At 41.8% G+C, this 26236-nt stretch overlaps 1 protein-coding gene across 2 annotated transcripts in view; it reads right to left on the reverse strand.

Moving 5' to 3' along the window:
* tln1 (talin 1) overlaps positions 1 to 26236 on the reverse strand; it is a 97196-nt gene that overhangs the window by 41681 nt on the left and 29279 nt on the right. Inside the window, exons 2-19 of one of the 2 annotated variants that reach the window (XM_082156824.1) lie at positions 16315 to 16477; positions 14295 to 14392; positions 13663 to 13792; positions 12696 to 12848; positions 12129 to 12271; positions 11394 to 11521; positions 10508 to 10568; positions 9990 to 10094; positions 9738 to 9893; positions 7323 to 7424; positions 6875 to 6951; positions 6572 to 6752; positions 6311 to 6424; positions 4957 to 5065; positions 3812 to 4020; positions 3597 to 3695; positions 943 to 1110; positions 561 to 855 (exon numbers count right to left, since the gene is read on the reverse strand). In XM_082156824.1, the coding sequence (XP_082012950.1) occupies positions 561 to 855; positions 943 to 1110; positions 3597 to 3695; positions 3812 to 4020; positions 4957 to 5065; positions 6311 to 6424; positions 6572 to 6752; positions 6875 to 6951; positions 7323 to 7424; positions 9738 to 9893; positions 9990 to 10094; positions 10508 to 10568; positions 11394 to 11521; positions 12129 to 12271; positions 12696 to 12848; positions 13663 to 13792; positions 14295 to 14392; positions 16315 to 16444 (2458 nt within the window). In that variant the 5' untranslated portion in view covers positions 16445 to 16477. Of the gene's footprint in view, positions 1 to 560; positions 856 to 942; positions 1111 to 3596; positions 3696 to 3793; positions 4021 to 4956; positions 5066 to 6310; positions 6425 to 6571; positions 6753 to 6874; positions 6952 to 7322; positions 7425 to 9737; positions 9894 to 9989; positions 10095 to 10507; positions 10569 to 11393; positions 11522 to 12128; positions 12272 to 12695; positions 12849 to 13662; positions 13793 to 14294; positions 14393 to 16314; positions 16478 to 26236 lie in introns of both variants that reach the window. The other variant, XM_082156823.1, reaches the window with a different exon arrangement.

Raw genomic sequence — 26236 nt, forward strand, 5'->3', positions numbered from 1 at the left:
AATGCACAGCTTTTCCACTGAAACAGGAAGCCAAGGCGGGACATATTTAATGGCTCCTCTCCCTTTTCAAATAGCCAATAGCGTTCAGTTTATCTCACAGAAGTCGTACTTGACAGCAACATAGAAGTGAATCTGAGGGCTGATGATATGTTGGATTCAATAGTAGAGGTTTGAATAAATTCTTAACCAACGTACAGATGGAAAACGGAATAAAACTTGAGTGTTTGAGCAACCGAACACACACTCCCAGCCATATTGCTCCGTGACGTGTCAATGGTCACATGGCCAGGTGGTATTTATAGCATAGGAGGCGGAGCTTTAGATTCTAGAGAGCATTTGATTGGACAGAAGATGTGATGAGAAGCTGATGTCATAAATATCTGTGATCCATTTTAGCGGAAGTGAGAGACTGTAAGTCTTCTTAAATGTGATCTCTCCTAAATGTGAATTTTGTCATTGTTTTGGAGCTTATTCATAACCTTAAGGCTAACATATTCATACTAAAAGCTAAAAAACATAAAATGTTGATTTCAGTGGGCCTTTAAACACGTTCCTAGTACCTGCGTCTCCCATGGAGCTGAAGATGTTATCCGTTACATCCAGGATGCGGTCGGTGGCCTCTCCGTGCCGCCCGATTGGCTGTCCCCCGCTGGCGTACTGTCTGATGTGCTGGAGCAGCTCGTTGAGAGCCTGAGTGACCCCTGTGGCGGCGACGCCCACCTGTTTGAGCAGCTGCTCGTCATGGGTCGCCCCCTGGGACGCCTCCACACAGCCCTCCACAGACTTGGCCACCAGCTTCCCAGCCTCGATGAGCTGCTCCTGACACCCGGGGGAGCTGATGGTGGGAGCCACCACCTGTCACACACAGATGAAACACACGCTTGAGCGTCAGGTGAGATCGGCGAGTGTGTATGTGTGAATGAACGGCGTGCGGGCGCTCACTCGTGTGCAGGCCACCAGCTGTGATGTGGAGAGGGCGCACTGGGTGGCAGCAGCGATCACTCGGTTCTGCTGAGCTGAATCTTCGGTTTTCTGAGCCACATTCTTGGCCTTTAACACCAGAGCCGCTGCTGCATTAGCCACAGCCTTCGCCAACTGCATCAGCATGTCCTGCATACACACACACACACACACACACACACACAACATAAGTTACACACACATCATATCATCAATCATAGATATGTTTTCTAATTTGTCATTATTTTACTTCTTTAATACAACATTTTTCATTGCAAATGATATAAATTATCAGCAACAACATGAACTGGACAATGAATTCCAGAATTTCTTTGTATATGATATGTGAGCCTTTAGTGACAGCTGGCTTGTGTAAAACCAGATCATTCTAGTTTGCAGGAAAAGTGATTTTTGCAAGCTGACAAGTGGTCAAAATAGTTATTTAGCTACTCGTTAGGGTAAAATAATCATAATAATAATGTTCTGGGCAACAAAAACAAGTGGTGTTTTGCCCACATGATGAGTGTTCTTCACACAGAATACAATTCACATTCATTTTCCAATGAGTTCCAAAAGGTTCTAATGCCACTTGAATTTTACAATGTGAAAACAAGGAAGAAAAGCCACATACACTTCACAAATTCAAGCTGACACTTCCACATTATTTCAGAGTTGCTCGGCTCCGTTCACATCAAACAACAGTTCATTTAGTTTGCAATGCCCACTTTCTATGATCCAATCATTTCCCAGAGGTGTTGATGTGTTTTAAAGCCCTCTATAGGGTACAAAGGGAACATGAATCATGAACTATCTTTCATTGGCAAAATCATTTTATTCTGTTAGTTGCATGTCGAGTGATTTTACCAATTGGGACTAGACACTTAATTAAACCAGTGTATTATGAACTTGATTTAGATGATTCTTGATTTGTACTGTAAAAATAAAATAAAAAATGTACCAGACATGTAACCAGAAGACTTACTAACTAACACACAATTACCAACTAACCCACTCTAGCTCAACACAGTGTAGATGCTTTACATGCAGGATATGGGTCACTCTCAAAATATTACAAATACAGACCTTGTTCCTCATGTTCCTTGAGTTTGTTATGAAAAAGATTTCAAATAAAAAGAGTAATCTTGGGTTTAATTTACGCCTGCCATTAAAATAAAGAAAGTAATAATACATTGATTTTAGTCTGATCGGTGTTCTGAGATGAGGTCAATGCCATCTTACACAATTCAGCTTTTATGAGGATTAAAATGATTAAAGTGAGATAAAATACTAAAGCAAAGAACAAAAATCAAGTTGATTAGTAATAATGTCAAGATGCTATTGAACACTATATATTACAGAGAGCTGTAAAGTGTTCAGATACAGCACTGGAATCTCTATAAAGGCTTAAAAGAAGAAGACTGAAGAACTAGCAGTGTTGTACATGAGTAGAGGCAGGGCAGGGCTAGAAATGTTCAGTTCAGTTTGACTTCTGTTAAACTTCACGTTTCTTAAACGCGATAAAGTTGTTCTGATAAGCATTCCATCCAAATAAGGACATTAAAACAGGCTCAAGACTGTAGCACTAGCACAGCTTCCCCTTCAGTTACACTGTGTGAAGAGTGATAAGACATTCAAATACATTAGAGCTGACAGAAGACTTCACTAACCCTGACCCTAACTCTGAGAGGCATCTGCATCCGTTTCATTTTCTCATAATATACACTGCAGCATCACCTTATTTCTCAAAGAGTCTGAAAATGGTTTGTTCGAAGTTTCAGTCTCCCCTCCTTTCAGCGAGCAAACTCTGCTCTGATTGGTCAGATGGCCCGGTCTGTTGTGATTGGTCTACTCTGCACTGATTGGTCAGATGGTCCAATCTGTTGGGATTGGTCTACTCTGCACTGATTGGTCAGATGGTCCAGTCTGTTGTGATTGGTCTACTCTGCTCTGATTGGTCAGATGGCCCAGTCTGTTGTGATTGGTCTCCTCTGCTCTGATTGGTCAGATGATCCAGACACTCATTAGCATATTTAAAAACAGTTTTTTCCAATATCGTGCAGCCCTAATGATAACCATTGCTAGTGGTCTCCATCACTAAAAATGCTCTCTGAAAGGGATGAGCTCTTCGATCTGACTCAATGCAGTGAGAAAAAAAACGACACCAATTCAAAGGGAATTTAAGACATTACTAATGGTTACAGATCTGTCTACACAATTTCAGAATTTGAAGAATTAATTATGATATAATTAAATGATGAAATCTCTCATGCAGAGAAACCGTGCTGATGATTGATTTCCTGAGAATGACCCGTCACCACACCATGATCTTACACCCTACAATTATGACTATGAAATGACTACACAACATACATTATTAATGATCCAGGTCAAACCGTGATCACTGAATCATTGATTTGGTAATGATCACTATATTTCATTACAGACACATTAGTATGATTGGCTGGTGGATATTACTTGTTCTTTCTATGCATTTTTACCAGCATTTGACTATAGCGTGTCCGCCTGGAGTGTGTGAACGCTGCTGTACCTACAGACTGATGAGAACACAGGTTAATGCACTACAGTCACAGTGTGTGTGCCAGCAGAGTGAGTGAGTGTGAGTGTGTGTCACACACCTGGAAGTGCTGATCCGCGTCGGACTCTCCGATATGCTGCAGGAGTTCACCGCTGGCCTGACCCACATTACCCGCTGCTTGCAGGAGGTTCTGTCGTGGCTGAAGACATCATAACAGTCAATATTACAGAAGTATTTTCTTCCAAAAACTACTAAAATAACTGTTATTGGAAATGTTAAGAAATCTGCATCATTCACCGAAACTTGAGGTAATACCTCAGCAGTGGCGGGCTGAGCGGTCTTGAGCATGTCAGACACGGCACACGCCAGGTTCCTCGCAGCTCCCAGCAGCTGTTGGCCATTCCCCCCCTCGTCCTCCATCAGCGCCGCCAGCAGCTTGACACCCTTCGACATCTCCGTCAGGTTGGAGGAGATGGTGGTGACGGCACAGCCCACAGCGGTGTAGTCCGTCTCTGCTGGGTCACCTGAGACACATGCTACACTTTATCACATCAGCAAACTATGTGGGAAGAGGGACTACTGTGAGGATTTACTGAAGACACTTAGCGCTGAAACGGCGTGGATCAGTTATTAGTTTAAATATGCATTTGCAGGAGTTTACCTTTCAGATGCACAATTTATAAGAGGAGAATTTTTAATTAATCATGCACTGAGATTTACTCAGGTTTGCAGAAGTCCAATTTGTGGTGTTTGAAGTGGTGGATTGTACTAATATTGTACTCTTTCCTCCCCTACATTTCATAAAAAACATGTCTTTGCTTGTTGAGCTGAAGAACTCGTCGCCCACTCAGAGACGCAATAGCTCACTGTATGAAATGCTTGAATTATGGACAAGTTTCTGCATAATCTTCCTTATTGGCTAGTAATGGCTACTTGACAATTCATAATTCATAATGATGTCAGACTGAGCTGTTTCCTATTAAAGCTCGTACATTATACACCCCCCAATTATACACATTCATCAGTCAATACTTTTTACTTTTAATACTTAAATGCATTAAAAATCAAGAACTTTTGTACTTTTAAGTAAATTTCAAAAGGAGTAGTTAATACTTTTACCGGAGTAATATTTTATTAGGGTATCTGTACTTAAACTCAAGTACTTGCTTTGTGTACTTCGTCCGCCACTGGGTATTTGCGCCATTATTTAACGCAGGGAAAAAAACAATGTCTCAAGCCATTTAGTGCTTGACATGCGGCCCTAGTCACTGCTAGGAGGAGGAACCGCAGAGAACAGAGGGGAGAGAATTTCCTCCACTCGTATTCATTTACGTGGAATGCCAGAGGAAGGCTGAACTCTGCTTGTCTGCGACGCCCGTTGAGTAAACTGGCCCTAAGTGTCTTTAGATCCCCAACTGATGCTGAAACAGGCAGAATGGCAGGTGTCATGAGTGTGTCACCTGCAGTCAGATTGACCATGGAGGCAGTTCCCGCAGTGATGGCGTCCACCTGAGAGTGAATCTCATGTTTGGACTCGTCCATTTTGTTCTTTCTCCAAGCTTGAGATGCCTAATGTTACAGAGAGAATGTTTTATGCAAATAAAATGGATGCATGCATCTCTTTACAGCAACGTCATAAATGTTATGAGCATTATATCATCTTCGAATTCAGACTTGGTTTGGCCTAAAGCTTTTCTACATTTCTTTCTTATAATTCATTTAGCTCATATTTTTTATTTCACCTTCTGCATAGAAGGTTTTTATTTTACGTTTTTTTTGGTCAGCCACACACCATTTACTCCGAACCTCTCACACATCTTTCTAAAACCCTGCAGATGTACCAGCTGCTCAAGCTGGAATCTAATTGCCCATCACTGGCATAGAACGATTTCAGTCCAGGATCAAAGCAAAAATCTGAAGTATTTTAACCTCCAGACTACGGAACAAACAAGAGTAAACTACTTTAGAGACGATATCTTGAGAATCTTAACCCTTGTGAACTGCTCAAAATCAGAATCAGAATGAGCTTTATTGCCAAGTATGTTTACGCACACAGGAATTGGTCTTGGTGACAGAAGCTTCTACAGCTTCCACAGCTAAAAGAAAAATACATCTGTTATGCTCAGGTCTAAAATGCTATCCTTTTGATTTTGAGCATGAAATTGGTATATGCTTGTCTAGTTGATATCATAATATGTGTGTCTACTGGTGCAGAGTGAGCAGGCCTTTTCAATGAATTCCTATAGAAGCCAAGCTTCATACTCACGCTGTGAATTGTGGGATTGACAGCGGGTTTGAGAATGAGTGGAGCTCGGCCAACAGAGTCCAAAAAATGAGAAATACTCAACTTTATGCAGATGACAAGTGAAAAATGCAAAATGGCAGCCAATCGTTCGTCTGTCATGAGCATTTAAAAACATGCAGTTTATGTATGAGATTCTGCTTGATTTAGTGCACAAGTCATTTTGTTTACATATTACCATTTCATTCTGATTTCTAATGAAGTCTGGACTTGTTTTGAATAGAATGGCTGGATGAATGTTTTTAAGGTAAATACCCCAGGTCAAATTTAACCCGAACATAACTGGAGCATACATACATACGTTTTTAAGTTCCATAAAAATATACAATATATATAAAAAGTTGTGTGGAAACCAAAGGCATTGTGAAACATACATACTTGAGAGTACGTGTTTTTTTCCACTGTTTTTAAGTTTCACCCGGATCAAAAAAGACCCGGACAGAACACCACAGCAAAATGAAAAAGTAACTGAGACATTTAAAAGAAATATTGATGTGAATAATGCATCTCACCGCATCTGTGCCCAGTGGAGGCAGGGCATCAAACTCATCGAGCGAGGCCTGAACTGCCTGCACCGCCTGCATGCTGGAGTTAATGGTGCCAGTCAAAGCCTGCTGAGCTGATGTCTGCAACAGAAAACACACACACCTCACCGAACAGCCCAAACCAACATCACACAGACGAGACAGGAAGAGTGATTACAACAATAAGCCTTCGGAACAGAGGCGTTCCTGAAATACGGTAGTTTATAGGTGTTATTGTGTATATCTGACCAGAGGGGGCATGTGTCCTCTGTGCATCTGCCCGCTGGTGATGTGCTGTTTGGCCTGAGGCATGGAGCCCATCTGGAAGCTCTCTGGACCCCCGGCACCAGAGCGGATGATGGCGGGCAGAGCGACAGAGCCCGTCTCCACCTTCCCCACCTTATTAAACTGCTGCTGGAGAACTGTTGACCTGAGGCAGAATACAATCAGATCTAATGCCACAACTGAGACTTAGAGCAGGGAAACAGATACTGTGTTTCTGTGACATCACTGACTGCACATAACACCGATTAACTATTCAAAGAGACTCACTTTTTGGGAGACACTGAATCCTCCAACATGGTTGATTCTTCATCGCCCTCCAGGCCGAAGTGATCTTTGCTCTTTTTCTGCAGATAAAGAGGTTTTCAATGAATTGAGGAAAGATACCTGAATGAAGCACTGTTTCCAGAGCTGATTGTGTCTTTCTCTAGAAAGAGGTCAAACATTGAGGTTTGTTGAGGAATTCCTCACATTACAGAGAACCAGCGGAAGCAATTCCACATGGACGCGATACACAACCATGAAAAATAAGACTGATATGATAAGAAAAAGATCTGCTTGTTAACTTTATTCCTCCAACTCAGGAAATTGTTGTAAACATCTAACTCGGACTTCTCCTGAGATTTGTCTTGCGAGTCTAATAAATATGTGAAATCACAGATAAGTGGTCAGGCTTCTCATGATATATATATTAACACTGATGATCATGGCATTTTACCTTTTTGAGAATGATGTCAATGTAACCAGCGATAAGCTGTGCGATCTGTTCTCCTTCAGTGGTCTGAACGGAGTAGTAACCATCCTGATAGTCTCCAAAGTCCTGAAGAAGAAAGACATGAAACTCAAAAAGGGCAACAAAAAACACGATCACAGTGTAAATAATACGTCACACTATAAAACCCGTAACAGTAGTGTGGATGATTCAATCTTGCAGAAGTGCATGCTGGGAATCATAGTCTTTCTTATTAATAGTGCTGTTATTGTCATACTTTGCATTCATTCATTAGGCTGTATAAAATGAGCAAATGTCATCTCAGGTTTAGGAAAGCAGGACACTTAATGTTTATGATGAGATTACAACGCAGGCACAGAATAGATCAAAAAAGACAGAAAAGAGGAGAGTATTGAGTTCGTCTGAGTATGCAGTTACAAAGAGCTTGAGGACAGAGGAAACCGTCAAGTAATTATTGAATCGATCTGGCTTTAACATGATCAAGATGTCAAGAGTCTAAATCCTGCATTAGTGCTGCGCTCCAGGATGCATTAACATCTGGTCAAAAACACATCCCTCTTCAGCACTGATGACTGCTTCAGCTTCACAGGTTATTACATCAAACAGGAACTAATTAAAGGTCTGTCGCAGTAAGCCAGGCTTTATCATTCCTGTCGTGTCTGAAGAGATCATTGAGCATCATGTTTTCCAGAGGGGGATCGTGAGGGAACGCTGATGAAAAGCTAATACTAATACTTTTAAATAAAAATATATAAATCATTTTAAAACTAAATATGTCGTGTGTTTACCTGCATAACATTGACTGACATCAGAGAGCGTGAACATGTTAAATTATTGAATTATTAACTTTATAGGTCTGGTCACAACAAGAAATCCTGCCATCACTTACATTACATCAAGTATATTCAGATGTGTATTCTTTTATGTAATAAAAACATTAGCCCCCGGTTTCACAGACAAGGCTTAAGCCTAGACCTGGACTAAAATGCATGTTTGAGCTGTTTTAACTGAAAGCATATCTTAAAATATGTCAGTGCCATTGTTTTGTCTCAAGATTCACACCAGTGCACTTATAAAAAAGCTACTTAAATGTTCTAATCGAACTAAGGCCTAATCCTGGCTTAATCTAAACCCTGTCTGTGGAACCGGGCAAGCACAAACGTATATTAAGCCAAACTAAGGAACTGTATACTGTAGTTCCTGTTTTTTTAGTTATCATTGCTTCATCCTAGTTGTTTCTCTAGCTATCCTTTGTGCAGAGTGTGCTGTCCTGTAATTGTTTTGTGATGTTCCCTTTCCAGTGAATTGTTACCATTACAATTACTTTATTACTTAATGTCTACCTTATGACTCAAATCAATGTCTACAGGACGTTTGATTCACAAATATTTTTAGCTCTGACATCAAGGGCACAATTACACAAGAAACTCTTGTGATTTATGAAGTTTGTGTATGTGGTGTGAGTTACACTTCATTTGTGAGCACGGGCTGTTCTTCAGTAAAGAACAGATCACCCTTATCTTAAACAGATCTTTTTTCACTCTCTGAACCGGGGATTCCCAAACTTTTTTGTCGGCCAAAGCCATTGAAGTGCCCTCTGAGTTTCTAAGAGATTAAGGGCCAGATTTACTGAACAGGGCAAATTAGCAAAAACGAGCTCAATTCCAAACCAGCGCTGATGGGCGTGGAAAAGTCTGCTCATGATCTACTGACGACGCACAAATCAAAAAACAAAACGTCTGGTTTAAGACATGCTTTTTGGGGGGGGCGGTAAATAATGGCACAAACACCAGTAAATTTACATCTTTAATAAATCCTGACAGTTGTTTAGTTTATTAACGACAAAAAGAGGGTTTACGCTGGCACAAGCTGTTAGTGAATCTGGCCCATATGCTCTTCACGAAAACATCACATGAACAAAATAGTGGTTTGTCCTGCAAAAACAACATTTATGAGTTTTACTTATTTACTCCCTCATGCCGTTCTAAACCCGTATGACTTTGTTCGCTGTTCATATTAAGGTTTTGGTTGCGTGGACTTTCACAGGATAGACATACATGATACAAATATTATCAAAAATATCTTAATTTGTGTTCCAAAGATGAATAAAAGTCTGGAACGATGGGTTTGGAACGACATGAGGGAGCAAATGATGACAGAATTTTCATTTCTGTGTGAACTAACTTTTTAATTATTACAATCTAACCCTAAAGAGACTGAAGAGATCACAAAGTGTTTCGCAAATCAAACCACAGAATAGCACAGAACCATGATGTAGACCATGAGAACCGTTCCACCTCTAGTACACATCATATCAATGGTGTCAGCTCAGTTCAAATGTGAGTTACTATCAGAACACCACAGAAAGCAAAGCATGTGTGTGTGTGTGTGTGTTGGTACCAGGGTGAAGCTCTTGGGAGAAGCTGCCCAGCGTTTGATGTTGGTCAGACTCCATTCCTGTATCACCTCTTTGGACTTCTCATCCACTCTCATCACACACTCTTTAGTGATGCCCAACAAACGTGGCACAAGCTTATTCTTTCCTTTCATTTTCTCCTGTAAAGGAACAGACGTTGCCATTAGCAGAAGGAGGCAGGATTACACTGTGCCACTTAATCACATTAGAGCTCAAACATCGAGTGAGTGTGTTACCTTGACTAAGAAGAAGGACACTCCGTAGGTTTTCAGAGATCTGGCTAGTTTGACGTAGCTGACTTTGGCTTCAATCTCCGTCATGTTTTGGCAGTTTTTGTGTGCCTTAAAGAGAAGGGTTTATCATGAAATTTTAATTAAATTTCACTTCACTCAACAATGATGTATTTTCTTAATTTTATAGACCTCTACAGACACAGGCAAAAACGATAACACAAACAGGCTAAATGTATTTTTTGAGCAGTGTGTTTTAAGCCCAGTGCTATGTCATATGTCACATATGCTGGGCAGATGAAAGGAAGAATCTCATACAAGCATCTAGGAATAAATGGATTGCCAAAACTGTGCAGGCCAAGAGTGGACCGATGGTCGTCTTCATTTATATTGCTGTTGCCTGACTGGGAATAGAACAGCTGCTGGTGGAACCCATACATTTTACATATAGCATAGGTCTACACCTAACATGGGTATGAAAAACAGGGCCCATAATGCATCAGACATAACCTGCATAACCTCACCTGGAAGATCCTTTTCTCGCCCTTGTTCTTGACGTACTCTTTTGGCAAGAATTCTTTCACACTGGTTGAGACAGAGGAAGCAAGAATTACTTATTGATTTTGGAGAACTAAAGCGATTTTTTTTTACTATTATTTAAAACAGGACCGGCATTTTCATGGGTTAAAATAAAAGATTTTTGTTATACGAGACAAAAAAGATTTATTTAAGCCACGTAAAAAGTTCACTGGATTACTGTAGTCCTAAATATAGACTACTGTACAACTCTAAAGTGATAAAGGCCAAAATTAATGATGCTAGCATGAATGACATACATGTGTCAGCTGGGTTAGTTAAAGAAAATAGTCCTTAGTTACGAATTTTTATGCATAAAAAAAATTATATTGGCTAGAAGACAATATCAAACCTACATCCAAATTTGAAACGGAATAAATTAATACAAAATGAAAACAAATATGATGAATAAAAAAAAAATGTAAACAAGCATGATAGTGCCACTACTGGAAGACGTTTAACAAAACTCACATGTTTTGAGTTATTTGTAATTTAATCATCATCATCGAAGCTCGACAAGTGAAATATGAGTGTCATAGAGTCCGTGTTAATGATGTCAATGTTAAAGGAGAAGAGGTGAAAAACAGAGGCACCGTGGCAAAACTATTTTCATTCAAATATATTGTTTAGGAAAATATGAGGAAAAAGTAACACTGCAAGATATTGGTAATGTAATAACCTTGTTTTTAGAGGAAGAATAATGTAGAAAGAATTTATGCAAATATTTCAATCATAGTATGTTGAAAATGAGCTCAGCATCGGTGCACTGCTTTTAAATGTGCAGGTTGTTGCTGTGGGCCCTTGTAAGGATAAATAAAAATGTGAAGAGCTCACTCGAGGAATCCAGGCTTGTGTTTAGACTCATTGTGGTCTCCAAACTGGATCTGGCACTGGTATCCGGCAAACTCACAGGCCTTATCAAAGGAGACGGGATGGGAGCCGTTCAAGATGTCATCACGGGCCTGGAATACCAAAAAAACAACATTGAACAAAAGTGCAACTGAATCTGAACAAAATTTGCATCAACCTGATATAACGAATCAGGCAGTATGTGATACATGTCTAGCAAGGAGTATTTCATCTGTCCACACTGCAAGCAGGAAATATGCAGGACTCAGCACAATACAATCAGACAATATCTGATGTTTAACATACATTTAGCAGGATTTTAGACATGTCAATGTGAATGAGGGCTTCCCCCGTATAATGCCTCAGAAACAGAAATGGACAGAATGCCCTAAACATGGAAAACATCTACATTTGATCCAAGAGAAACAAGCTTTCCGTACTCAGAAAATACTGACAAAGTGAAAAACAACAAATGTGAGATTTGATAAACTCCAACACGTTGTAAAGATATCACTGAGGTTACTGATAACACAAGGACATGGTTCTGATGTAGCTGGAAAATAACTTTATTAAAGAACCGCTATAAAGCCAAAACAATCTCTGTTACCTTAAATTATACGTTTATCTCTGTAAAGCTGCTTTGAAAAAATCTACATTGTTAAAAGCGCTATATAAATGAAGTTGACTTGACATGTAAAGGTGACGTTCTGTGGGCCTTACCTGCACATAGAGCAGGTTGAGCTGTACAGGGTCCCTGGAATCCACATTCTGGTCCGAGTAGAAGAACTTTCTCCTGAGAAGCAGCATCTCAAACTCCTCCACACCCTGCTCTCGCAGCGTACGCCCATGATCCAACCAATTCACTGAATGAGTGTTAAAATACAGCTCTGACATCAGTAAGAAACATCATCCAAATGCACACCTGACACACCTGAATTTCTTTACAAAACTAAAATTTGAATGATGTATTTTTAATGGATTAGCTGGAGCGCACAGTGAAGAAAAGCATGCAACAAGAGTCCAGATCATGTGAGAATATACATCACTACAAAACTCCCATGATTCTGTTTGTTTTATGAATAGTTTTGATAGCTTTACTATTATACTACAATGGCAATAATGAATAATGAACAGGTGTGTACAAACATTTGACAGGTATAGTCAACAAGTTGAGAATGTGTGTTATGTACAGTATGTTTTTAATATGTACTGTACTGACGACCTGGTAAACCACAAACAATATAAACCAATATTTGTTGTATTCATGGTAAGCAGAATGAGACATACACTCATCATCTGTGTGAAGTTTCTGTTTGAGTTTCTCCATTTTCTTCTCATCCCTCAGGAGGGTCTTGTCTTTTTTCAGTGTTCCCGTGGTCTCTTCCTTCTTTTCCTCTCCCACGTCACGCACCAGTGAGTACTCATCATAGTTTGTGATGCCTGAGAAATCAGAAGTGTTTCACTACCTCAATGCATTCAAAATGTTTCTCAACAGTCATATTAGTACAATTAAACCTCTAAAGATCATTTTACCCACAATAATCACTGTCTTGCGTGACATTTACAGTAGACATAGTCTTAGGAAACGCTTGCTGTGTATTCAAGACAGACAGTGTTTCCACAAAAAATGCAGTGCGATCACAAAGTTAAAGTGTTACTTTGTTAAAGTGGACCAAAGTTAAAGTGGACCATTGAAATGAAGTGTAACCCTGGTTTATATTAAACATGGATTTAGCAGGTTTTACCAGGTCAGCTGGATTAGCTTGATGTGCTCACTGAATGCCCTCAACACTGGGGTACCACAGGGTTCAGTGATCGGACCGCTATTTTTCTCTATCTACACTGTATCACGCAGGATAATCATCCAGGTCACATGGGCCTCGTTATTACTTGGTATCAAGATGTGTTTTTGGTCATCCAATCACAAGTAGTCAGTGTTAAATACAGTTGGAAATGGGGTCTTGTGAACCGAATAGCTTGTCAAAAGTGTTTGTGACCACACTGCATCATCAGTAGAGTGTCTGTTGTGGTGCGTCAAAATAAAGTGTTAGCAGACATTAGGCAGACAGTCTACTAAAACTCTAATGACTGCTGGTTGACATCTAGTTGCAAAGTTACTTATAGTCAGTAGAATGTCTAAAGTGAACAATCAAGTGTTAACAAAAGCAGGAAAGCTCTGGCCTAAAAATAACTAAAAAGCAGTCAGATTAGAGTTCACTTTTAGGACTGATTCGTCATATGGACATAAACTTACCTATTCTGGCACAGATGGTCATTAACATGTCACTGACGATTTTTGAGTCATCCACCATAACCGTTTTTACAGTCCCATCCAACATGCGGATCTTCAGGGGTCTCTGTTTCTTTTTGTACTCCAGAGTGTCCTAACGAAAACATGCTCTTATGAAATATCCTTTATATCAAATCCAGCATATCATCTACACAAGTGTTATGCATCTCTTAGATAAGGGTCCATTTTTAATGACTTGACTATCACGTTAACAAAAGATTTCTACAAATAATGTTGCCATTTGCCATTTTTTTTTATTTATTTTTTTATTTGACAGATGCTCAAGTAATTTACAATGACATGTTATCAGTCAGTATGTACTGATAAAAAAGCTTGCCGTTGCAAGAGCAATGTTACAGTCACCAGGTACAAGTACTTAAAATTGCATGGACTGATTTTTTTTATATTTCAAACATATTTAAAATATGTCAGTCTTATCAAATCAGTCCTGATGCATTTTGCAATCATCGCTCATGAATACCACACCTTTTTTTTTTTTTACAAATTCACTTTTGTGATTTCTAGACAAGAAAACATTTAACTTAAAGAGATTCCACTCACAATGAACAATTTCAAGTCGAATATTCAACACTCACCCCGTTTCTCAGCATGTAGTAGTCCAGAGCTTTGCCTGCCTCCAGCCAGATGCCCTTTTTTGGGTCTTCATCTGACAGGAACAGGCCATAGTCACTGGCTGCAAATAGACAGTAGAGACAGCGTACGGTCAAGAACGTCAAGATAAGAGGGTGCATTAACTGGCCATTTTCTGAATCAATCGTTCATCTTTCTGACACAACATCAGATGCAAAGCAGTGGAATAAAAAAATAAAACACAAGGTCTATGGATGTGCGGTTTAGAACTTCTTTTAAATAGAGGCCGTATTTTCAGAGCATGTGTCTTGTGAAAAACTGCAAAAGATGTGAGATGCGAGTGTAATGGGCAAAGATGTGGGTCTGTTTGTGTTCACACAGAAAAACAATGGAAAAGCAGCGCAGAGGAATGCAAAAACATGTTCTGTGTGAACGGCTCCTTATGGTTGTTTTTTTGTCCTTTATGGAAGTTGACAGTATAAATCATCATCCACTTCTGTTGTGAATAAGAACAGCTTAGAAATTCTCCTTTTGTCTTCCACTGAATAAAGATATTATTACAGCCTTGGAATGACACAAGGGGGAGTAAATGGCAACACAACTGTTTGCTTTAAGTTTAAAGAATAACCAGAGAAATACATGTCAGTTGACGCACATCTAAGAAGCATTTCGAGACGCATGTCCAAACTCATGAGAGGTATGTGATATGTACTCTTGAAAAATTACAAAATTGCAGCTTATCTCAGCCCTGTGCAAGTTCCTGTGTGCACACTGCTGTAGTCAATCAAACGGCCAGCCAAACTAAAGGCCTTTTCAACACTGAAATTTACATGGATTTATTATAAATATATCATTAAATGCTACGACTCTTTGGTGGTTTAAATGAAAGCATTTTGGACCAGTAAAATAAAACAAGGCTCACTGTTCATATTTTAATACTGTTTTATTGCCATTTACTTGTGTGTAATAATAGTTGTTTTTGCTGTGGGTGTTGTCACTTGCCCGACTTCAAACTGGATATTGACAGCTAGTCAAAGTTTCAACCACTACAGACTCGCTTTTTACATTTTTTCCTCAAGGGATTGTCAATTTAGGACTTAAGAATCCTGCTCAGTTTAACTATGGTGACTAACTAAAACTTTGTAATGATAATGGCAAGAAATATTTTTAGCTTCTCCTCTAATGTGATGTGGCAACACTGACAGACAAGCTATTTTAGACCGTTTCACATCCCGCATGAGCTGTTGAGTTTGGACGAGAGCAGTCGGTCAGAGAGAGACGAATGACTCACAAGTTAAGACAAGTATGTAGAGCGGTTCTGAGGACTGTTACATAACAGCTGGGACCCAGCCGCACCCTGATACCGGCCCATTACAGCGCCGCACAACACACACTACATTTACACTTGATTTCTGTGGTATGTTTAGGCGCTTTTTTTCACTCTTTGGAGGGAAGAGAATTTCGGGTGGAGCAAATACTAAAAAGGGAAACCAAAATCAGAGGGACTTTTGCCAAAATGGATCATTTTCCTCGTGTTGCTGCCGATGACAGCTGTAGGCTATAAATTAAGACGTGTTTATGAAAAAAACAAACACAATATTGAACGTCTTAAAGTGGGAAAATAGGAAGATTAACATTCAGTGATCTGAGATATCATATAACTGTATCGCTTCTCGCTGGAATCTTATCGTGTCTGGTTAGGACATTTTTTTTACATGCTGAAATATGATACAAGTTTCAAACAGTGCTTTAGATCCACTGCTTCGTCTGACTGAATTTTGCAGCTGATCAATTTAATGTGAGCCGTAAACTTTTCAGCCATTGGCCTTTCACAAGAAAACTTCAAGGGCTTTTGAAATGTGTGTACCGCTTTTCGACATCAGTGACTGGCTTGTTGCCTCATAACATGTTTCTGTTGAAGTGTAAGACCAACTCCTGATAAACAAATCTAGTGTCAGGAGCACAAAAGTGCATGTTTGATCACAGCTGGGTCCTGAGTTTGCCAGGGTTATAGGAGTAACTCACGCTGGCCGAGCTGTGCCTCTGGGACTCTCTCCCGGATGATGCGACAGGCGTCGTACACCATGGTGGAGGGCTCGAACTGCATGGTCTTCACCACGTTCCCCACCCCGATCTTCAGCGACAGCGCCACCATGACTGACACTACGGGACTGTGCCACTGCTACTCCTGCAAGACAAACCATCAACACTGTTCAGGCTAACATGGTGATGCTAGTGATGCTTCAGATGATCTAATGTTCACTTCTAAAAGCATGGTTTATATATAGTGCGGTGGCATGGCAACTTCAGCTATTATGCAACTGAGTTTAGAAACAGATTGCTGGACGTGTCATAGTAACACTATTTAAAAAAACAATTCATCTTGTTGTGTGGATTAAATATTTATGATTTTTAAAAATTGATATGTAAAATATATTGTGCTTTCTTTCCATTGTTCTGTTGTTAATGCAAACAGGATCTGTTATATGTGAGAAAAAGATACAGAAAGGCTGAACTTCCCCTCTTGCAAGGGGATTTCACGCTGAGATTTTATCAGAAACAAGGAACAAAGTAAACCTTTCACTTTTACTCAAGATCTTTTTTAAATAACAGTCAAGCGAGGCAAAGACACACGATCACATGATCACGCTTTCATGTAAATCTACTAATATCATTAAAAATTCTACGTGCTTTGCAAGAAAACAAGTCTGTACGTCAGGAACGAGACGAGATGCAATCACACGAACAAAACCACGGCGGAGAATCCAAATCAGAGAGAACATCAGTGCGAGAAAACAAGCATACGAGTCTCTTCTACGTGAGGTCAGCGTCCAGTAAACAACCCAGAGGTATTCGTCGTGTTAGTCTACATCATATCCTCTCGCATCCGTAAAGCTATGGGAAAACACCGCGATGAAGCAGAGGAATGCTGACAAAGAGGAAACAACAGCATTATGGGATATGAGCTATGATATATCAAAATCTTTGGGAAATATGAACTGTGTTGAGATGAAGATGAGCAGTCATTGGACGAATGGAGATATAGAGGTGTTGAAGCTACTGTCGTTCCTCACACCAAATGCATTAAAACAGGAACCAATCATGGGTCAAAACTAAAACTAGAATAAATTATACGTGTGTAGTATTCTTCCAATAGTCAACATAAAATCATTTAATTTAGAGTGATACTGAAAGTTAAGGCAGGGCGATGGGGACCAAAAGTCCAATCTCAGCACTTTTAGGCACATCGTGGGTAAATGAAACTTTGTGGTTTGCTTCGGGCAGAGGATATTTCGGGGTTGTGAATGTGAAGTCTTCACGGCTGAGGCCGGGGGTTTCATCCGATTCTCACCATTAAACATTAAATTGTAGTGATGAACCAAAAACATAATGACTAGGCCTATTTGTAGATTTTCACAGCAAACAACACAAAAATTAAGCACATATAAATCACAATTATACTGTGAAAGCAAATGCAATTTCCATCATTTAGAATTAGCCATAATAATTAGGAAAAAAAAGTTCCACAAATCCTGGCGAGACTAACTGTGAAAGTCACAATATGTCACATAATACACATGAACTGCTGTAAAGTCCTGTATTCCATGATATACCAGATGGTATTTAGACATTTCCTGTAAGGTTAAGCTAAAGACACTGTCACCAGTGTCACAACTCCAGCCTGAACGACAGTGTGACGAGGCAGTGTTGAGGACAGCTGTGTTTATGAGCTGTGAAAGAGGACACACATTCCTGAGGAGGCTGTGTGTGTGTGTGTGTGTGTGTGTGTGTGTGTGTGTGTGTGCGCTCTCATTGGGACACGCTATTCTCTCTGGGGAGGAAACTGGAAGTCTTCCAGCGGCCCCATCCTAGCTCTCTCTCTGTGTGTGTGTGTGTGTGTGTGTGTGTTGGGGAGGAGTAGAGGAGGGACACTTTTCCACATACTTCCAGCATTCCCTTCATAGCCCAGTGTAACGCTCCTCCCAAAACAAGATCTTGTAAAGGAAGGAAACAGTGTAATACTGATATAACAACATTAAGCCTCTAGGAACGTGCAGAACATGGCTGGCTTCTCTGAACGAGCTGGTGACATGCATCACTTTCATGGCACTACTAATTATATTGAGAAATTCTTTGGAAAAGTGTTCATTTTTGCAAACACTCTCTTATCAGCTATTCATTTCTAAAACCACATATTGAATTTATTGTCGAAGGTGGCGGATGTTACACGAGAACTACCTTATGACTGTGATGATAAAGTGACATTGATAAAAGCGATCTTTCCTGGTAACCGGCAGCACAGACAAAGAAAAGGGAAGTAGCCGCATATGTACCAACAATTTTTTAAAAAGCAGCTCAGAAGGAATGCAGAACAAGTCGTGTGGACGATCTCCCAACTCAACGGAGCGATCCGCTCGACTGCTGTGGGCCAGTGACAGGCTCATGCGATCCGCTCGACTGCTGTGGGCCAGTGACAGGCTCATGCGATCCGCTCGACTGCTGTGGGCCAGTGACAGGCTCATGCGATCCCCTCGACTGCTGTGGGCCAGTGACAGGCTCATGCGATCCCCTCGACTGCTGTGGGCCAGTGACAGGCTCATGCGATCCCCTCGACTGCTGTGGGCCAGTGACAGGCTCATGCGATCCCCTCGACTGCTGTGGGCCAGTGACAGGCTCATGCGATCCCCTCGACTGCTGTGGGCCAGTGACAGGCTCATGCGATCCCCTCGACTGCTGTGGGCCAGTGACAGGCTCATGCGATCCCCTCGACTGCTGTGGGCCAGTGACAGGCTCATGCGATCCCCTCGACTGCTGTGGGCCAGTGACAGGCTCATGCGATCCCCTCGACTGCTGTGGGCCAGTGACAGGCTCATGCGATCCCCTCGACTGCTGTGGGCCAGTGACAGGCTCATGCGATCCCCTCGACTGCTGTGGGCCAGTGACAGGCTCATGCTCAATGATGTGGAGACAAATCAAACCATGATTTCTAAGATCACTCTTTGTAATATAAAGTTAGTTCTTTCATGTCCCACAGTAATGTAATGTCTTCCAGTTATCTTTAATTAGTGCTGTTTTTTTTTTTAGCAAACATGATATAGATATAATTTGATTAAACTACATATGTAATAAGTTTGATTAAAATGATCCATTGATAGATAAATGAGTTTTGAGATTATGGTTAACGGTATGATTTGAAGAGGTTTGCTCAGTTTCAGGAACAGTGCGTGCGTGCGTGTGTGTGTTGGGGAGGAGTAGAGGAGGGACACTTTTCCACATACTTCCAGCATTCCCTTCATAGCCCAGTGTAACGCTCCTCCCAAAACAAGATCTTGTAAAGGAAGGAAACAGCGTAATACTGATATAACAACATTAAGCCTCTAGGAACGTGCAGAACATGGCTGGCTTCTCTGAACGAGCTGGTGACATGCATCACTTTCATGGCACTACTAATTATATTGAGAAATTCTTTGGAAAAGTGTTCATTTTTGCAAACACTCTCTTATCAGCTATTCATTTCTAAAACCACATATTGAATTTATTGTCGAAGGTGGCGGATGTTACACGAGCACTACCTTATGACTGTGATGATAAAGTGACATTGATAAAAGCGATCTTTCCTGGTAACCGGCAGCACAGACAAAGAAAAGGGAAGTAGCCGCATATGTACCAACAATTTTTTAAAAAGCAGCTCAGAAGGAATGCAGAACAAGTCGTGTGGACGATCTCCCAACTCAACGGAGCGATCCGCTCGACTGCTGTGGGCCAGTGACAGGCTCATGCGATCCCCTCGACTGCTGTGGGCCAGTGACAGGCTCATGCGATCCCCTCGACTGCTGTGGGCCAGTGACAGGCTCATGCGATCCCCTCGACTGCTGTGGGCCAGTGACAGGCTCATGCGATCCGCTCGACTGCTGTGGGCCAGTGACAGGCTCATGCGATCCGCTCGACTGCTGTGGGCCAGTGACAGGCTCATGCGATCCCCTCGACTGCTGTGGGCCAGTGACAGGCTCATGCGATCCCCTCGACTGCTGTGGGCCAGTGACAGGCTCATGCGATCCCCTCGACTGCTGTGGGCCAGTGACAGGCTCATGCGATCCCCTCGACTGCTGTGGGCCAGTGACAGGCTCATGCGATCCCCTCGACTGCTGTGGGCCAGTGACAGGCTCATGCGATCCGCTCGACTGCTGTGGGCCAGTGACAGGCTCATGCGATCCCCTCGACTGCTGTGGGCCAGTGACAGGCTCATGCGATCCCCTCGACTGCTGTGGGCCAGTGACAGGCTCATGCGATCCCCTCGACTGCTGTGGGCCAGTGACAGGCTCATGCGATCCGCTCGACTGCTGTGGGCCAGTGACAGGCTCATGCGATCCGCTCGACTGCTGTGGGCCAGTGACAGGCTCATGCGATCCGCTCGACTGCTGTGGGCCAGTGACAGGCTCATGCGATCCGCTCGACTGCTGTGGGCCAGTGACAGGCTCATGCTATCCGCTCGACTGCTGTGGGCCAGTGACAGGCTCATGCGATCCGCTCGACTGCTGTGGGCCAGTGACAGGCTCATGCGATCCCCTCGACTGCTGTGGGCCAGTGACAGGCTCATGCGATCCCCTCGACTGCTGTGGGCCAGTGACAGGCTCATGCGATCCCCTCGACTGCTGTGGGCCAGTGACAGGCTCATGCGATCCCCTCGACTGCTGTGGGCCAGTGACAGGCTCATGCGATCCGCTCGACTGCTGTGGGCCAGTGACAGGCTCATGCGATCCGCTCGACTGCTGTGGGCCAGTGACAGGCTCATGCGATCCCCTCGACTGCTGTGGGCCAGTGACAGGCTCATGCGATCCGCTCGACTGCTGTGGGCCAGTGACAGGCTCATGCGATCCCCTCGACTGCTGTGGGCCAGTGACAGGCTCATGCGATCCCCTCGACTGCTGTGGGCCAGTGACAGGCTCATGCGATCCGCTCGACTGCTGTGGGCCAGTGACAGGCTCATGCGATCCCCTCGACTGCTGTGGGCCAGTGACAGGCTCATGCGATCCCCTCGACTGCTGTGGGCCAGTGACAGGCTCATGCGATCCGCTCGACTGCTGTGGGCCAGTGACAGGCTCATGCGATCCCCTCGACTGCTGTGGGCCAGTGACAGGCTCATGCGATCCGCTCGACTGCTGTGGGCCAGTGACAGGCTCATGCTCAATGATGTGGAGACAAATCAAACCATGATTTCTAAGATCACTCTTTGTAATATAAAGTTAGTTCTTTCATGTCCCACAGTAATGTAATGTCTTCCAGTTATCTTTAATTAGTGCTGGGTTTTTTTTAGCAAACATGATATAGATATAATTTGATTAAACTACATATGTAATAAGTTTGATTAAAATGATCCATTGATAGATAAATGAGTTTTGAGATTATGGTTAACGGTATGATTTGAAGAGGTTTGCTCAGTTTCAGGAACAGTGCGTGCGTGCGTGCGTGCGTGTGTGTGTGTGTGTGTGTGTCTCTGGACTTAAGGAAATGAAACCGCTGAACAGGGAAGTCTATTAATGAAGTGTGCATGTGACCAGCCTGAGATCTACTCTACTCTATTCACGACACATCTTTATTGTACTTATTCTATTTAATAGGTAATCTATTACTTTATCATTAATATCACTATTAAGAAAGAGCAGATGTGGTTAATTTTATAGACGGAAAAATACATGTAAAATGAATAGAGGGGTGGTAATATATTTAGTATTTCAGTCAGGAAGTTGAATTATCCGGCAGGGAAGGGGAATTCAGGGAAGGATAAGGACTTGGCCAAAAAAGAAAGAAAATAAAAAAATCAACATCCTTGGTTTGGAAATATTTTGGATACAGAAAAGATGATGTATCAGAGCCAGGTAATCTGCAAAACCTGTCAAACTATCACTGAGTATTAACACACACAGGGCCGTTCACACACAACGCGTTTCTGCAGTAAAAACACGAGACGCGGGTCTAGAAACACGTAGAACTCGAGACGCAGCGGTTAAAGACGTTTAACACGTTTCAAAAAGGCATAAAGAAAAAATTGACACCTTCATGTATAATTTCTGCAAAGATATGGAGCAAATATCGTCAATAAAGCGGGCTTTCAAAAATACAGATGATACAGAGAAGTATGCTAGGCAATGTTGATGAAGGCTTGTTAGACACAACATGTCGGTGTGTGGCTGTATGTGACTGTTTTTTATTTATTAGAAATAATAATTATAATATTGTTGTTAAAATGATAAAGCCATGAGTAAATAAAGGCTTTTAAACCTCGAGTGAATTGGCCTTATATGTGTTTCTTAAACAGTTGAGCACCGGGATACGGGATCTTTAACTCTAGTAGCACTCTCTGCATTTTGGGAATATTGTTTCAAAATTGTGATTAAAACGAAATCACAAAATTGATTAGTTTTTTGTTGTCCATATCGCACAGCCCTACTGTGAAGCTGTAGTATAGTGTATTTTATGGTCCTGTGTGGCTGGCACACACACACACACACACACACACACACAGAGCTAGGATGGGGCCGCTGGAAGACAAACACACACTGAACTAAAGCTACCAGCTGGCCCACACCGTGTGAAAGTGCAGCGAGAGATGTGTGAAACAGTCAGAACTGAGCCAAGCCAAGCTGAAATGCAACAGGAAACAAACTGAAACATGCATTATGCATACACTATTCTTATTGAGTAAGAGGAAATATTAATTTCTGTAAGCCAGAGTGTGAACCCTGCATGAACTGAAGTCGCAAGTACATCAGCACAGTTGCTTTTATGTGTCATATTCAAACTCTGTCAACACCGCCTCTTTTCATAGCATTTTAACATCACATCTAAAGATGGTATGGATATGAAATTTCCGCTATTAAATTTAAAGGTGCTCTAAGCGATGTCACGCGGATTTTAGGCCAAAACATTTGTCACGTACAGCAAACATCTCCTCACTATCCGCTAGCTGCCTGTCCCCTGAACACACTGTAAGAAGGCGCGGTCTCTGTAGACAGCACAGGCTCCACAAACGCCAACAAAAGCAAACTGGCCCAGCCTGGACCACGAAACATAACAAACAGTGTTTCAGCCAATCTAAGCCAATAATGATTTGGGGGTGGGGGTGGGGGGGTTAGTGCGCGTGCACATGAAGGGGGGTGTGGGGGGTGGAGGAGAGAGAAGCATGAAGAGGGAAGTTAGCTAGAGGAGAGATGTCCTCGACAATGACTAACATTAAAATTGTATATTCTTGAGAATGGCCGACACACGACCAAAGAGACGACATTCCAATGAACAAATAACAAAGAATAGGGAAAAGGAGAAGGAATGCGAAGTCCCGAATTTACATCAGAAAAGCGTTCAAAAGGTGGTGAGAACTCCGCCGGCAGAAGGGCTTCCGATCCGACATTCAGGAGGCTCTGTTTCTGCTGGACAGGGTAGATCCAGTCTGGTTTTTCTAAATGGTTCATGACTGCTTCAGGAAGCACGGAAGAGAGGGGGAGGGGACGGGATGAGGAGGAGGGAGGGTCGAGCTAGTTTTGTTTGACAATACTTCGAACGTCAACAAGAAGTGACGTCACCCAGCATCGATTTAGCAACCCAGCAACTTTAAGAAACATGCAATTGTAAGTAATGATTTAATTGTCGGTTTAGTTCATGTCACTTACAGGGTAACCCAGGGGTGTAACGACTCACGGTCAAAAAATAAAAATCCCCAAAACGAACCGTACCATTCTCCACTACCATTTCGGCACACACTTCTAAAATCTGATGACGCATCAGATTTATTCTTGTTGAATAAAAACAATGCGTAAAACAGATTCATAAGTTCATAAGAACAGCATTTATTTGAAATAGAAATTCTATAACAAAGTAAAAAAGTCATACTGTCACTTTTGATCATTTTAATGCCCTTGCTGAATAACATTTTTTTTGTCACACTTTAGTTTAAGGTCTAATTCTCACTATTCACTAGCTATTAACTATGAATTTAGCCTCAATAAACTCATTACTGCTTATTAATCGTTAGTAAGGTGGTTGTTTAGTTCAGGTATTGGGTGGATTATGGGATGTAGAATATGGTCATGCAGAATAAAGCATTAATATGTGGTTTATAAGCACTAATAAACAGACAATATCCTAGTAATATTCATGCTAATTAGAATCCTTGAATAGATGAAGAATGCTGAAGAATTGTGAGGCTAGCAGTTCATACCGTATACGCTTCAGATTAAATGGCCATGTTCATCCAGAAATGTAGTGTTTTACCGTTCTTATTCATAAACAGGGATGGGTTGGTCCAAAGATGAAGCAAAGTGAAGCATTTGCCCGTTTCAAAACAGAAGCAGCTGTGGAAAAGCGATAGACTGATGTGCGTGAGGAACATATTAGCACTGTCACTCTTCACCACTGATAACACTAAAATAACTCATTCCCGCGCCGGACTGCCACGCACTTCACAATTACAGCAAACTCACACATTTACCAGACACTCTTTAAGAGATCTAAAACTACTGAACCCTGTGATGGACTGGGCCAGACTCCAGCGTCCCGCGACCCCTTCAGCGGACAGGCGGTTCGGAGAACGGAGGAATGGATCAAATAACTTATGTATATGAAATCACACAAACAGACCTTCGTCAGGGTAGACGCCATATTCAATTTTACACGGATGAAAAAGGGGCTTTCGCACAGAAATACATATGTTTCTCTTGGTTCCCTCAAAGTTGTGTTGGATTTTCTCCTCAGCGTGAAGATTAAGAGCTTCATCTATCACTGTTTTCCATGTTCGTAGAGTTAGTTTCTGGAGTAAATATATAGGCTATAATCTGTACACAGCTTTTTTTAAATGGCGGGTGCTTGTGTTTCGAGTGCGTTCGGCCAGTCAGCGAACACTGGCGTCACTGTAGTTCCTATAGCGCTGGTTTAGACCCGACTCTAAAGTAGGAGTAAATTAGTTCCTCCAAAAGGAGTTCCTAGAGCTAACAATCGCTCCTAGTTCCTGCGAAAACGCCAAAAAACTGGTACTTCCGCCAATAGTTCTAGGAACTATGAAAAGGTTTAACTGGTGTGAAAACCCCTATTGAGTCTGTAAGGGGCAGATCTTAGGCATGTTCACACCAAGAATGATAGCAATGACTAAAACGATAATTAAAATCCACGCCAAGTTCTGTTTATTTGAAGCTCGCGCTGCATTTGTCGTCTTCTGCTTTAAAGGCTCCAACTCTTTAAAGTCGTGTGGATTCTGATTGGATGCTTATGTTTTATTGTTCATCAGTCGGAAAAAGGTTCTGAAAGTGATCCAATGATATTGCTCCTCTGTGCCGTTAACGTTATAGCTGTTCTGTGGACTTCCTTATTCTCAGAGTATTTATAGTGCAGTTATCATCATTATACTGTAGTTTTCGTCCTTGGGTGTAAATGGACCTTTACAGTCTTCACAACGGCATGTGCTTTATAATAAAAGGTTGTAGATCACATATACATTTCCTAGATCGACACAAAATTGATGTCATCTTTACAAAAACTCAACTCAGACCTTTTTGAAGAAGAGAAGAGAGGAAGACAAGAATTAATTGTGAACTTACAGATAATAAACCAAATCGCTTTGAGGCCCTAAAACAACAAGTGTGAAAATAACTCGCATACACATGTACTATGAAAAGCATTTGCGCTGCAAGGGTAAAAATAGAAGAGTCTGAACATCCAAACACACAGTCATGTCTTCAGTCTGTTCCTCAAGCTGCTGTCTACATGTTACTAGGCACTGACAAAAGAAAGACCAATCCGAGACATGACTGGTAGAGAGGGTCTCCTTCAGACACTGGGAAGGCATGTTAAATGTTCTGTAGGGATGTGTCCCTGAAACAGCTGGTGACCAGCATTCATAAGAACAGACCCTTGAGAAAGGTAATGATGACACACTGCGTGTCTTTAAGGGGACACGTTC

Source organism: Leuciscus leuciscus, assembly GCF_965113295.1.
Source record: "Leuciscus leuciscus genome assembly, chromosome: 24".
Lineage (NCBI taxonomy): Eukaryota > Metazoa > Chordata > Actinopteri > Cypriniformes > Leuciscidae > Leuciscus > Leuciscus leuciscus.